At 36.4% G+C, this 14,400-nt stretch overlaps 1 protein-coding gene and 2 pseudogenes across 1 annotated transcript in view; 1 reads left to right on the top strand and 2 right to left on the bottom strand.

The window, feature by feature from the left end:
* The window catches only part of LOC101984273, a 398,439-nt pseudogene that overhangs the window by 3,565 nt on the left and 380,474 nt on the right, over positions 1-14,400 (bottom strand).
* LOC101984832 lies at positions 6,567-7,109 on the top strand (annotated as a pseudogene).
* Positions 11,607-14,400, bottom strand: part of LOC106144432 (zinc finger imprinted 2-like) — a 5,555-nt gene continuing 2,761 nt past the window's right edge. The window contains exons 2-4 of the mRNA XM_026777886.1: positions 13,146-13,247; positions 11,877-12,003; positions 11,607-11,671 (exon numbers count right to left, since the gene is read on the bottom strand). Coding sequence (XP_026633687.1) covers positions 11,607-11,671; positions 11,877-12,003; positions 13,146-13,247 — 294 coding nt within the window. The remainder of the gene's footprint in view (positions 11,672-11,876; positions 12,004-13,145; positions 13,248-14,400) is intronic.

Genomic DNA, 14,400 nt, shown 5'->3' with positions numbered 1-14,400 from the left:
TCTCTCCCGTATGTGTTCTTTTATGCATTCGGAGACTACTGTTTTGTGAAAAGGCTTTCCCACATTGATCACATTTATAGGGTCTCTCTCCAGTATGTATTCTTTTATGTACTTGAAGGTGAGTGTGATCTGCAAAATCTTTGCCACATTGATGACATTTGTAGGGTTTCTCTCCAGTATGTGTTCTTTTATGTTTTTGAAGATAGTGACGTGCAAAGGCTTTACCACATTGATTACAAACATAAGGTTTCTCTCCAGTATGTATTCTTTTATGTACTCGGAGACTACTTTGATGTGCAAAAGATTTATTACACTGATTACATCCATAGGGTTTCTCTCCAGGATGTGTTCTTCGGAGACTACTGTGATGTACAAAGGTTTTACCATACTGGATACTTTCATAGGATTTCTCTTCGGCATGAATTCTTTCTTGCCTTTGAAGATGCTTGTGATATGCAAAGTCTTTGCTACAATGAGAATATTCAAAAGTTTTCTCTCCAATATGGTTACTTTTATACCTGCAAAGATAACTGGCAAATGAAAAAAAAACTTTACCATATTTATTATACTGATGAACCATTATAACTGTATAAATTTTACAATTTGATCTAATTGTATAAAGGAATTAGAACTTAAGGTTTATAGTTATGGTGTTCCCCTTCATTAAGGGTTGTTTTACATATTTGAAGATGTCTGTGATGGTAACAACCTTTATTATATGGCCCACATTTATAGCATTATTTTTTCCTAAATGAGATTTTTCACATATTTAATGAGAACTAGAGGAATTCAAAACTTTACCACACTTTTACACCCACAAGTATTCCTATATTGTGAGTCATACTATGTAGTGATATTTTGTTTTTGTTTTAACAAATAAAGCTTGCCTAAAGATCAGAGTGCAGAGTTATGCAATCGAGGCCAGGCACTGGTGGCACACACCTTTAATCCCAGGACTTGGAAGACAGAGGCAGAGGGATCTCTGTTAGTTCAAGGCCACCCTGGGCTACGTGAGATTGAATTTGTCTAAAAGAGAAACAAAGCTCACACAACGGTGATCCCATACCTTTAATCCCAGCACTAGGGAAGTAAAGAGAGGAATGATATGTCTTGATGGAAAGAGGACTATAAGGCAGGAGATGGGAACTCAGTGCAATCTGAGGTTTGGTGGAGACAGATGGAGTCTGAGGATAGGATTACCCGTTCAGTCTGAGCACTGGTATAGATAAGAGAACTCTCTAGTGGCTGACCTCTCTGCTTCTCTGATCTTCAGCATTCTTCTGATTCCTAGTGTCTGACTCTGGGCTTTTATTATTAAGACCAACTAATATTTGTGCTACATCTTGTGATCAAAGTTTGGGGTACAGATTCATGAAAACAACATTTGTCTGTGGCTCTGCAGCCACTGGTTTTGGCTGGAGCTACACGTGGATGAAATCACTTCCCTACTGGCTAGGTTTTCCTTTTTTCTTTCTTGGTGGGCTTTCCTGAATCCCCTTCTTGGGCTGCTTCCAAACTAGGCAGCTGTCTTGAAATCTGGTCAGACTTTTACTGTTCTACACAACAGCAGTAAACCTCACATTGTCATCATCATTGTTGGCAGATTTGGGAAGAAAAATAGGAAATTATTAAAGGGAGGAATTACTTAAAAGAGAGTTTTTTCCCACGTTAAAAAATGGAAAACAGTTATGGAGAAAGTTAGGTCTCTGTATAATTATATAAAGCATGATTTAAAGTGGAAAAATTAAATGAAGGGATAATCAACTTAGCTGGGATTAACATGCTTTTAATTATCAGTTTGATAATCCTTATTGTAATTTTGATAACTCATGGTTTATCTCTTAAAATTTTGTTTGATATGAACACTGAGATACAGGCCTTAGAAAAACTTAATAAAACAGATCATAGAGATATTCAAATCCAGACAGAGGAATTTAATGGAGAACCAATTTTAGTGTTACATTATAAGGTTAGAGAGGAACAGACTACCTTAATATAATCAGTATTATAAACAACCAACCTTAATATAATCCGTAACCTTACAGAAACTGCCAAATGATAGAGGCTCTGTAAGAATTGAATGGACTCCTTTGCCAGTGCTAGATTTAAGGAGATTCAAGGAAATGATAGTCTCCTATGGCATGCTTTCACCGTATGTGAAGCAGGTGTTAAACTCATGGTCATCTTGTAATAGAACTATCCCTAAAGACTGGAAAGACTTGGTTAAAGTAGTCTTGGAGGCTGGTCCACAATTACCATGGAAGACCTGGTTGAAAGAAGGGGCTAAGATGATTGAATAACAGTGTAGAACTACAGGTATGGAAATCTCTTAAGATTAATTTCCTGGAGAAGGAGATTATGTGAATATAGAAAGGCAACCCCATATGATGGCCACATCCTGGCTTTATGCAAGGCAGCAGCTTTCAATGTTTGGGAGGTAATAGAAAATGTAGGGAAGAAGATTGCCTCACTTACTAAAGTCATACAGGCCTGGAAGAAAGCTTCACTACTACAATCTTTGATTTCTTACAAAGATGGGCATCAGCAGTAAATAGAATAATATCAAATTTAAAAGGCAGACAAAAATATTTGAATCTCTGGATTTTGAAAATATTATTTCTCAATGTAAAATGATAATTAGGCCTTTAAAGGCAAGACCAGAGTCCTTGGAGGAATGGATCCAAGATGCAATCGCATGACCATGATGATGCTGGGATAGGAGAGGTGATTTCCAGAAGTTTGAGGAAAAATGGAAATGTCAAGTGTTTTAATTATGGAAAACAGATTACCTTAAAGGGAACTATAAACAGGGCCTTCCTAGAAAATTTATTTTTCTAAGCATAATTCAAACAGATTGCCCCTCCCTTTTGGGTTATGCAGAAAATATAGCATAGGTAAGTACTGGAGCAATGAATGTTGATTAATGAGGGACATTCAAGACAGCCCTTTGCCATTGGGAAACTCCTTGAGAGGCCTTTTGCAGGCCCCTAAACCAAATTTAGTACAGTTGTGTCCTGTTATTGTAAAGGAAACTCCTCCTCAGAGTAACTGAAGAACCTAATGCATATTATAAGAAGTCATACTGTTCTGGATGATAAAACAGCTATAGAAAGAACAAAAGTTCAGAAAAAAACATAAAGTGGGTATTTTGTCAAACTTCAATAAATGAACAAAGACTAAAGTTAAAAATACAAATAAATAGGGGCTGGAGATATGGCTCAGTGGTTAAGAGCACTGGCTGCTTTTCCAGAGGTCCTGAGTTCAATTCCCAGCAATCACATGGTAGCTCACAGCCATCTGTAATGAGATCTGGTGCCCTCTTCTGGCCTGCAGTCAGAACACTGTCTACATAATAAATAAATAAATCTTTACTAAATACAAATAAATGACGTCATCATTGAAGATTTGGTAGACACAGGTGCTGATGTAACAATAAGTGCACCAGAATCTTGGTATGTTCAGTTTTTAGGGATCAGAATTTTTCTCAGATAAAGCAGAGCATGAGATGGGACAAATGTATAGGATCAGAAGGACAGAAAGGGATATTAAAATCATATGTGACTAACAAAGCAATGAATTTGTGGGGATATGATTTGTTATAACAATGATATTCAGATCAACATTCCTCCAATCTTAGAAACAAACCATAAATTAATGTATGTTTCTGGTGAAAATATTACAAGATATTATAAAGAATTGTCACTGACCATTCAGGTTGTACAAGAAGAGGGCACAACAGCTGCTGATTATTCAAAGGTATTAACAGCTCTACCTTTAAAATATTTGGCAGACAAACCTGTATGGGCTGTGCAATGGCATTTAATAATAGGGAAGCTGCAGGAATTAGAACGGCTGGTAAAGGAGCAATTAAATGCTCAGCATATTGAAGGATCAAGCCCTTGAAATTCTCCTGTATTTGTTAAAAAAATAAATCTGGAAAATGAAGAATGGTAATAGATCTAAGAGCTGTTAATAGGTGATTCAGCCAATGGGCTCTCTACAGTCTGGCATTCCTTTGTCTTCCCTATTGCCTAAAGGATGGTCTCTTATAGTTACTGATTTCAAAGATTGTTTCTTCACTATACCTTTATAAAAAAAAGACAGAAAAATTTGCCTACACAGTGTTGCTTATTATAAAAATTCTCAGCCTGCTAAGATATATCAGTGGAAGATTCTCTCCCAGCAAATGTAAAATATTTTGTATGGCAGTCATTGGAAATGATACGTAAGCAATTTCCTGAATCTAAAGTTTATTATTACATGGACATTTTGCTATCTGGTTCAAAGGCAGACACTTTAGAAAGAATGTTTGAAGATGTAAAGAAAATCTTGCCTTGTTGTGAATTACAAATTGCTCCTGAAAAAAACACAAAGAGGAGATTCTATTAATTATTTAAGCTATAAAAATACGTTTGCACTGGGCCATGGTGGTGCATGTCTTTAATCCCAGCATTTGGGAGGCAGAGATAGGTAAATCTCTGTGAGTTTGAGGACCAGCCTGGTCTACAGAGCTAGTTCCAGGACAGGCTCCAAAGCCGCAGAGAAACCCTGTCTCGAAAAAAAAAAAAAAAAAAAAAAAATAGGTTTACAAAAAAATTAGACTCCCAAAAGGTGCAATTTAGGAGAGATCAATTTTAGACTCCCAATGACATTCAAAGATTACAAAGATTACTAGGAGGCATTTCATATTTATGGCCCAATAGGATAGGCGCTGAGGAACTAAGTAATTGGTCAAAACCTTAGATTGTAACAAGAACTTAAATAGTCCCAACTGAAACTGAGACAGAATTGGCTTTGATGAAAGAAAAATTACAGAAGGCACATGTCAATCATGTGGATCCAAAACTCAACTGAATTCTGGCCATATTACTCTCCAAGCATTCCCCTATAGGAATTTTTAATGCAGATGGAAATATTATCTTAGAATGGACCTTTTTACCATATAAACCAAGTAAAAATTAAAATTTATGTGTAAAATGTCTTTGAATAAATTCTAAATGAAATTGTTGCACCATTCACTGAAGATAAAATTGACAAATTTTAGGCAGAAAGTGAACCCTGGCAAAGAGCTTGTAATAATTTTTTGGTAAAGATTTACAACAAATAAAGCAAAAGCAAGGGAATCCAAGATATTAAAAGAACTAGCTGAATCCTTCCTCACACTGTACAGAAAGCACCAATATCTGGAGCCCCTACATTCTATACTGATGCAAATCATTCAGGAAAGGCAGGTTATACATTAGAAAAATTAAGTAAAGTGGATCTAAGCCCTTATGTTCCTGTCCAAAAGTAAGAGCTATATGCGATTCTCATGTCACCAATGTATTTTAAGGAATCTTTCAACGCAGTTACTGGTTCACAATATCCGGAAAAAGTTGTTTTGCATATAGAAACTGCTGAATCTATACAAGATGATACAGAATCGACTTTATTATTTATTCAGTTACAAGAAATAATTAGGAATAAGAGTCATCCCATATATATAAAACATATCTGATCCTATACTGGTCTGTCAAGTCCTCTAGCAAAAGGTAATGCAGAAACTGATCAATTATTGATTGGAAATGGAAATGTGCTGGAGGCCTCAGAACTTCATAAAAAGCATCATGTCAGTTGGATGGTAGTGGCACAGGCCTTTAATTCCAGCACTTGGGAGGCAGAGAACTCTCTGAGTTCAATACCAACCTGGTCTATAGAGTGAGTTCTAGGACAGGCTCCAAAGATACAGAGAAATACCATCTCGAAAAACCAAAAACTAAAAATTATGTCAATAGCAAGGTTTAAAAAAAAAAAAACTTTAAAAAAATTGGGCAACATGCCAAAGAAATTATAAGGAAATGTCTTACTTGCTCTTTGTATAACCAAACTCTACTACCTATAGGAAGTAACCCAAAGGATACTAAAAGGGATAAATATGGCAGACAGATGTGTTTCATTTTGTAGAATGTGGAAGAACTAAAATATGTACACTGCACCATTGATACCTACTCATGTTTTCAATGGGCAACTGCTTTAAGTTTGGAAAAGGCTCATTTGGTAATCACACATTTGCTAGAAGTTATGACCATTATGTGTATACCTGGACAAGTAAAAATAGACAATGCTCCAGTACATGTCTCTAAGAAAATGAAACAGTTTTTTTGCTTATTATAATATAAAGCATATTACAGGTATACCACACAACCCTACAGGGCAGGAAGTTAAAGAGCAATCAGATCAAATTCTAAAGGATATGTAGAATAAACAGAAAGGGATGATAAAAACCCCCAGAAATAGATTGCATAATTCTTTATTAACTTTGAATTTTCTAAATGCTAATGAGAAAGGCACAACAGCTGTGGAGAGACACTGAATAGTAGAAAAAGCTATGGAATTAAATCAGTTGGTATACTTTAAAGTCATGTTGACCTCAGAATGAAAACCAGGATATGTTTTATGCTGGGGAAGGGGTTTTTGCAGTTTTCTTTCTGAGCTATGGATACCATCAAAATTGATAAAGATCTATTGAACAAGAGATATTTCTTAATTAGAAGAAATGATAGTTCATCAAGTAGCATGTCCATTTAATCTTAACTAACCTATAAAACTAACAAATGCTTTCCATTTGATCAGATATAACTTGCCAAAAGGAAATGTTCCAAAAATTAGCGTTGGTAGCTGCCATGTCTTCCAGGGCCAGTGAAAGTGCCCTGCAGGGCATGGTGGAGGAGCTCAAGCTGGAGGCTGGCACAGAAAGGATCAGGTCTCTCACAGGCAGCCACAGAGCTTTATCAGTACTACATGCAGAATGCCTGCAAGGATGTCCTGCAGCTTGGCGTTCCAGTTGGAAGCAATCCCTTCTGGGCACCCAGATCCTGTACTTTACTGTGAAGACCTCCAGGAAGAAGTTCACTGGACTGCAACCAGGTCCCAAGGAATCACTTTCTCTGTTGCATGGATCTAAAGTCTACAGAAATCATTTTTTTAAAACCTCGCCACCAAATTTACTAAGCTGCATCTCTTCTGTTGTTCTGCCTGGGAAATGGGCATGTTTTACTTAGTGGGTATTTGCATTTTAGGAGGGAAATGCTTTATTTTCAAAAACTGAGTATTTGTAATCTTCCTACTTTTATTTTATACTCTAATAAAATTTGTTCTTAAGAATTTATAATTACTAAATGAAGACAAAGTATAAAACTGGGGGAATAATCGATAGCAGAAATCTTTTAAAGGAGAACATTTTCATTTCTTAATGAGATAAGGTCTTACTTTGACAGTAATCTTGGCAGATTCCTTCGCCAACTGAAAAGATTGATATAATATTAGGCTCTCCATTCTGGGTGAGGTTGATTGGATCTTTCTTTAGTTCCTTTAGTTCACAATTTATTATTGTGTTTGTAGCTCTTAAAAAGTGCTTATGTCTTTTAAAAATGTTTAAAATGTGAACTATATTCAAAATATTGTAATTGGTTAAAAATGTAAAAATATTATAAACTAAAAGAATTAATGTCACAAGTATTTTATTGGAGTGATGTGCCTTTGATTTAATTGGGGAAACTTTTAAAAGAAAAATTTGTATTTATAATAATCTTTGAAGAACTTGGATATAAAATTTTTCCATAGTTAAAAAAAATAATGTCGGGAAAGGGTTTTGTTTCTGTTTTTTCAAGAGTATATAAGACATTTAAAGAATCCGAAGAACACTGGACAAATGAGACATCTGAAGAAACAGGATATTATCCAGAAAAAAAATTCCCAAGAAAAAGAGTAAGTTGGCTTATTGGTATATCATATTTCCAACCAGATAGAATTTTCATAAATCTTCCAAAATGTTTGTTTCTGCTGTTCTCTACTGACATATAATGCAAATGGTCTTTTTGTACCCCCAGTGCAATTAAAGATTAAAATTGGCTTTGAAGTTGGGGTGTGGCTCTCTCCTTCTCTAAACCCAAGCATGCATGTTAAAGTAATATCCAAAAATCTCTGTCTCATGTCAGAAGAGCTACCCAATAAGGGACAGAAGAAAAAAAAATTAAGGACTATCTTATTTCCACTAATCTCAGAATTCTTTGGTTTTATATTAACTCATTAGCAGCTTTTCTTATGGCAATAATATTATCTCAAAATTTATAAGATTAATATATATGTATTTTAAAGTTTTTGTCATGATATTAATATAGAGTACTAACTAATTCTAGACAAAGCCTTCATCTACCTTCCTGCACATGATTTTAGGTTTCAATCTATCAGTTTTCTACAGTGATCCACAACCATACCTAGCAGTGACCTTTGAAGTCTCCAAAAGGAGGAGGGGTCTCCACAAGGATGATTCCATAAGGACTATGATAACACCACCAAGCTGAAAAACACCATCTAAAGATTGGCTTTGCATACAAATGACTCAGAGCAATTTCAAGGTAGTTATTTGAGATGAACCAACCTCACAGACTACTCTAGCCAGGACTTGAGACAAGCCCTACACTTTCCCATTACACAGAGACTAGACAACAAATGATACAGCTACCTCTCCCAGGACTTGACAATTAACACAAGTTTTTCTTTTCAGGATCTCCTAAAGATGCTCTTGCCCCCAGACAGCAGTAAGTAAATTAAGAACATGTCTACATTCCCAAGAGGTGGGGTTGGTGGTTTTAAATTATACTATGGGTTATGGTTATTTGTCATTGTTTAAGGGAATTGGTTATAAGTTCTTATTGGTAATGGTCAGGAGAAAAACTAAACAAAGGAGATTAGATTCATGATTCTTGTTTTGAAAAGAAAAAAAAGGGGGATGCAGATATAATAGGATAAAAGGTTAAATTATTGAATCTATTTTGAAAATAAGAAAGGGAAAAGTACAGATAAGATAGAAATGTAGAATATTGAATCTACTTTTAAAAGGCAACTATCAGATTTAATTATTTCACATTGGTTTGGACTTTTGTATATTATATAAAAATTTTGTTTATTGATACAAATTTGAGACTAATTGTGTTAGAACATACTGTACATGCATTTCTACTCTTGTTCAAGGTATTGTACCTATACAGCTCATTTAACAATGTAATGCAAATTTCTAGTTCCTGAAATTATTACCAACTATTTAAGATAATAAGGAAATGCAAGTTAGCAATTAGTCACCTATTCCAATTGAACTTGAGGTATGTTTTCAAGGTCAAGCAGATACATTTTTTTTTCTTTTTCTTTTTTTCTTTTGGTTTTTCGAGACAGGGTTTTTCTGTAGCTTTGGAGCCTGTCCTGGAACTCCCTTTGTAGACCAGGCTGGACTCGAACTCACAGAGATCCGCCTGCCTCTGCCTCCCGAGTGCTGGAATTAAAGGCATGCGCCACCACCACCCGGCCTAGCAGATATATTTTAAATGACAGGTCATCTTCAAGTACTTCAGAGATCTACAGAATATGGCATTTAAGATGCTTTAATAACATAGGCTCTTTTTTTTTTTAATGACAATGAGCCATGTCTGCTCCTTGTAGCATCAATCTACTTCAGAGAAGATAATGGGCATCAAAGAAACTCTACATAGAGTTTACTTTCTTTGTGGAAAAAGCCAGTGGGTTAAAAAGTGCTTTTTTTTGATGATTGATGGTATGCTGTCCTAATTGGACAAGCAGGATACAAAAGAGAATGACTACAAAACTTTGCCAAGTAAAGGAGGGATAGTCCTTCAAAAATTCTGCTTCATAGAAAAGTTTGTTGAATATTCTAGGCCTGTGGGCCAAAGATGGATGCCCCAGCATTGTTGAGGAACCTTGGGTGACTGTCCAGGCAGCCAATTGCTTTTGTCATTTCTCAGATATTTTTGGAAGTCACTTGATCACACTTCCTGTTTACTCAGTTAATATTTCCTTCTGGGAGCTGGGCGTTGGCGGCACACGCCTTTAATCCCAGCACTTGTGGGGCAGAGACAGGCGGATCTTTGTGAGTTCAAGGCCAGCCTGGTCTACAAGAGCTAGTTCCAGGACAGGCTCCATAGCTACAGAGAAACCCTGTCTCGAAAAACAAAAAAAAAAAAACAAAAAAAAAAATATTTCCTTCTGGGTCTCTGAGGGAATTAAATACTAGATAGTTACAGTTATAGTTTTTCTTGTTTGCCTGACTCAGAAAAGAAATTCACTAAAGAAGTGCAAGAGATATCCAAAAATAGTTTTGCATGGTAATGCAAGTTAGAATACAAAGTGAATTATGTATAACACTTTGGACTCAAGAAGATAGGATAGATATGCAGTATTTTCTCTAAATTTTTCAATTGCAAATGGGTTAGACATTGTTGATGTATTTGTTGTCTGTATATATTATATAGTTATGTGTTTATTAAATACAGTTTTTCTTGTATTTCTTTTCTTATTTTAGACCAAAAAGGGTAAATGTAGCATCTCTTATAGCATCTTTTTTTTCTAAATGAGGTTTTTCACATATTTAACTAGAACTGGAGGAATTTAGAACTTTACCACACTTTTACACTCACAAGTATTCCAATAGTGTGAGTCATAATATGTAGTGATATTTTGCTTATGGTTATATAAATAGTGCTTGCCTAAAGGTCAGAGGTAAGCCACTAGAGGTCAGAGAGTGGTGGCACACACCTTTAATCCCAGGACTTGGGAGACAGAGGCAGAAGGGTCTCTGTTAGTATAAGGCCACCCTGGGCTACATGAGATTGAATTTGTCTAAAAGAGAAACAGAGCTCACACAAAGGTGATCCCAGCACTTGGGATCCCAAGCCTTTAATCCCAGCACTAGGGAAGTAAAGACAGGAGGATATGGCTTGGTGGAGATAGGACTATCTCCACTATAGGATTTGCAAAGTGAATGAGGACAAACAAAAGTATTTATATATTCCAATATTCATAGGGCTTTCTTCTGGTATGAATTTATTGATGTATTCCCAATAAAGTTGGAAAACCAATTAATTGTAAACTTGTATCACATTCTACAAGTCTATTCAAAGTGAGGATTACTACATATCTTCTAATTGTTTGAGAGAAAGAGAGAGGTAAATTGATTCTTTCCATATTCCTATATTTACATGGCTTGTATCCAGAGTGACATATGAAATATTTAGTAAACTAAGAATAACAAATAAAGGGTTTCCACATTGCATTCACAAAATTTAACTTTTGCTTCTTCATAGACATGTGGTATAGGAATTAAAGTTTCTCCACAACAACCTTCTTGATCTACCCCTCTCACTAAACTGAACAGTTATAAGAAGTATATGAGTAACACTAGCTTTACTGTGTACCCTTTGCTTAGTAGCAGGCTTTGAATAAACACTTATCATCTATCCAACATTCTTACATTTTGTAATATCTGAGTGGCATAAAACTAAATGGATTGGCAGTTCTACAATATGGCTCTCACGGGGCTATGATTCAAATGGTGATATCATTTAAGGCATTGTTTCTTTGTCTTCTTTCTTAGATAATTGCCTTGCAAACACATTTTGGCTACGTGACATTGAGGTATATGGACTTTTGGGGGGGGGATTTAATAGCCATCAATACAACTTAAGCTGTGCTTATTTATACTGTTGCTTTTCTTTAAAACTTCCAGGACACATTAAATTTTCTCCATAGGCACATTTGCATTACCTTTCACATGAGAATTACCTTTTATGTCTTCTAGAACTTTGACAATGTTCTTCAATAATATCGTCTTCCCAACTGTAGCCTAAAATATAGTATCAGAAAATGTATTGATAAATTATTAGAAACTGTGTAATATTTAAGTTGCTACCTTCAGTGAACCTTAGAACCATGCCTGATGTATTCACCTCATCCTTCCTCTTTCTCAACCAAAGTTACAGAAGATTACCAATAACCAAGAAAGAGTTGTCCCCTTATTTTAAAACATGAAGGAAAATTCACAGTCTTACCTATAGCAGTGAGGTTCCTGTATGTTTCCAGCATCACATCTTTGTAGAGATTCTTCTGTAAAGGATCCAGCAAAGCCCATTCTTCCCCAGTGAAGTTAACATGCACATCATCATAGGTCACTGCACCCTAAAATATCCCATGCATGTGTGTAACAGAAAGCATGATAGTGACAATATTGTACATGTACACTTCCTTGATAATATATAATTCTGGTGCTCCCCACACTTATTCCATGATACAGAATTTCTAATCTAATCACTAAGTCATTTTAGAAAGAAACCGAATATCGAGGTTCACACCTGCCATTTCTTCACTTTGACTAGAAGAAGCCTTGGGAAAGAAATGCGAATTAATAGACATAAGTAGAGAGACAGCAATCAGAGCAAAGGTGCTGAGTACATTTCAGAGAAATTGTATGAAAACTTACTAACCTGAAAAAAGATAGCCAAGCTGGATGCTGTTGCTCAAGATTTTTATCTTAGCTTTCAGGAGGCAGAGACAGGTGAATTTAATTGAGTTGGATGCCAGCTTGGCCTACGCAGTGAGTTCCAGGACAGACAGAGTTACATACTAGTAAAACCCTGTCTCCCCCATAAAAATCATTTTTAAAAATGGTAGAAAGAACCCAGAGATATGTACTAAAGTTCCTACGAAGACTTACGCATTTATTCCAGTTCCAGAAAATTGAAGTGTCCCAGTTTAAAGTGTATTAATAATATTACTAAAAGGGAGTGAATGGTTTAAACAGTTACAAATGAAAACATCAGCAATGTAAATGTTGATCATAAACAACACAAGACAGGAGACTGGGCTCAGCAGTTAAGAGTCTTGCTGGTCTTGCAGATAGGTGAGCTCAACTTACAGTATTTACCCAGGGGCTCACAGCAATCCGTTACTCCATGTTCAGGCATTCTGAGGCCATCTTCTGATTACTCTGAGGGCCAGTTACACATGTGGTGCATACCCATGCATACAGGTATAATACTCTTTTTAAAATAAAAATTTGAGGTTTGGGGGCTGTAGGTAGAAAGAATGTGACACACTTGCAATCCAGTGACTCAGCAGACTGCGGCAGTATTCACGACATCCTGGGAAAGAGAATGAGACCCTCTGCCAAATTTCAAAATTCAAGATGTGGGTGAAACTCAGCACAACAGCATATGCTTGACATGTATAAAAACCTATCTTCCAGACTCATCGGTCACTAATATAAAAACAAAACAAAACAAAACAACAACAACAAAAAAAACCCAGGCATAATGGCCCACCTTTAATCCCAGCATGTATGATCCAGAATCATTGGGATCTCTGAGGTGAGGCCAGTCAGTCTGGTTTTCGGGACAGCCACGGCTACACAGTGAAAGTTTGTCCTCAAAACAAAATGAAAAATAATAAAAAAATTAGGTTTGCAAAATGGCTTTGAATAAGCAAGTGTTTCAACTGTATCTTATGTGCTTTAGTGATACCGTCTATAGTGGTGGTGAAGTCATGGCAACAGGACACAAAGAACAGGAAATTGATTAAGGATGTAGACACTCAAATCCCATCCCCAGTGAAGAATTTTATCCAGAAAGGCTCCTCCTACTAAAGATTCCACAGGTACCCCAAAGAAAGCCACCAAGGAGAGACCAGTGCTCAAATACATTATACTATCTCATGGGTTTTTCATTCAGTTAACTAGATTCTGACCCAGATCACTACAGGCTTATAGTCAACCCATGATGAAATGTGTTCAACATCATTGTCCATAGTTTTCAACAGTTCTTACACTGTTCAAATATCCAAAGTCTCTTCTGACACTAAAGGCAATTACTTGACTGTGACATTTTGTGAAATCAGAAAAACAAGTTACATCTTCCCAACACACACTGGCACAGAATACCCTTTTCCATCCCAAAAGAGAAACGGGGACCAATGAGGGAGACTGGACTATAGCAAGACTAAAACCCCAGCAGGGCAAACACCAAATCTGGTAGCTCTGTCTCAGATACATGGGGCTTTAGTTTCAAAGGCCTTTGATGCCACGTTTCCCCCGCAGCTTTTCCTACATCTCTCTTTTTGGTTACTTGCACGTCCTATGTGCAGCTCTGCATGGCAGATGTCTCATTACTTAGGTATCTCAGCATCTTGTCATCTGAAAAGGCAACTCAGGCGTCATTCTCTCAGCTTTCTGCAATGAACTGTAGTAATCTCTGCACTGGGGCTCTGACTCTGCCAAACATAGATCCCCGCAACAGGGCTGAACTGAAACCAGAGGCTAAGAATCCATGACCTAAAATTTTTATTCTTTTTTCTAGAACCAGCACAAGTTTGGTTTCTAAATTGGGGTGGACCCTGCTAAGCGTGGACCACAGCTTGTAGCAGGTTTTGTAGGAAACTGCTTCCTGGGACCAGGAATCACTTTGCCTAATACTTCCATCAACTGCACACTTACTAGAAAGTCTAATACTTCCATCAACTGCAGACTTACTAGAAAGTCTAATACTTCCATCAACTGCAGACTTACTAGAAAGTCTAATACTT

Source organism: Microtus ochrogaster, unplaced genomic scaffold, assembly GCF_000317375.1.
Source record: "Microtus ochrogaster isolate Prairie Vole_2 unplaced genomic scaffold, MicOch1.0 UNK89, whole genome shotgun sequence".
In the NCBI taxonomy this organism is placed as follows: domain Eukaryota; kingdom Metazoa; phylum Chordata; class Mammalia; order Rodentia; family Cricetidae; genus Microtus; species Microtus ochrogaster.
The sequence above is the reverse complement of the archived record's forward strand: the minus strand, read 5'-3'. Positions and strand labels throughout refer to the sequence as shown.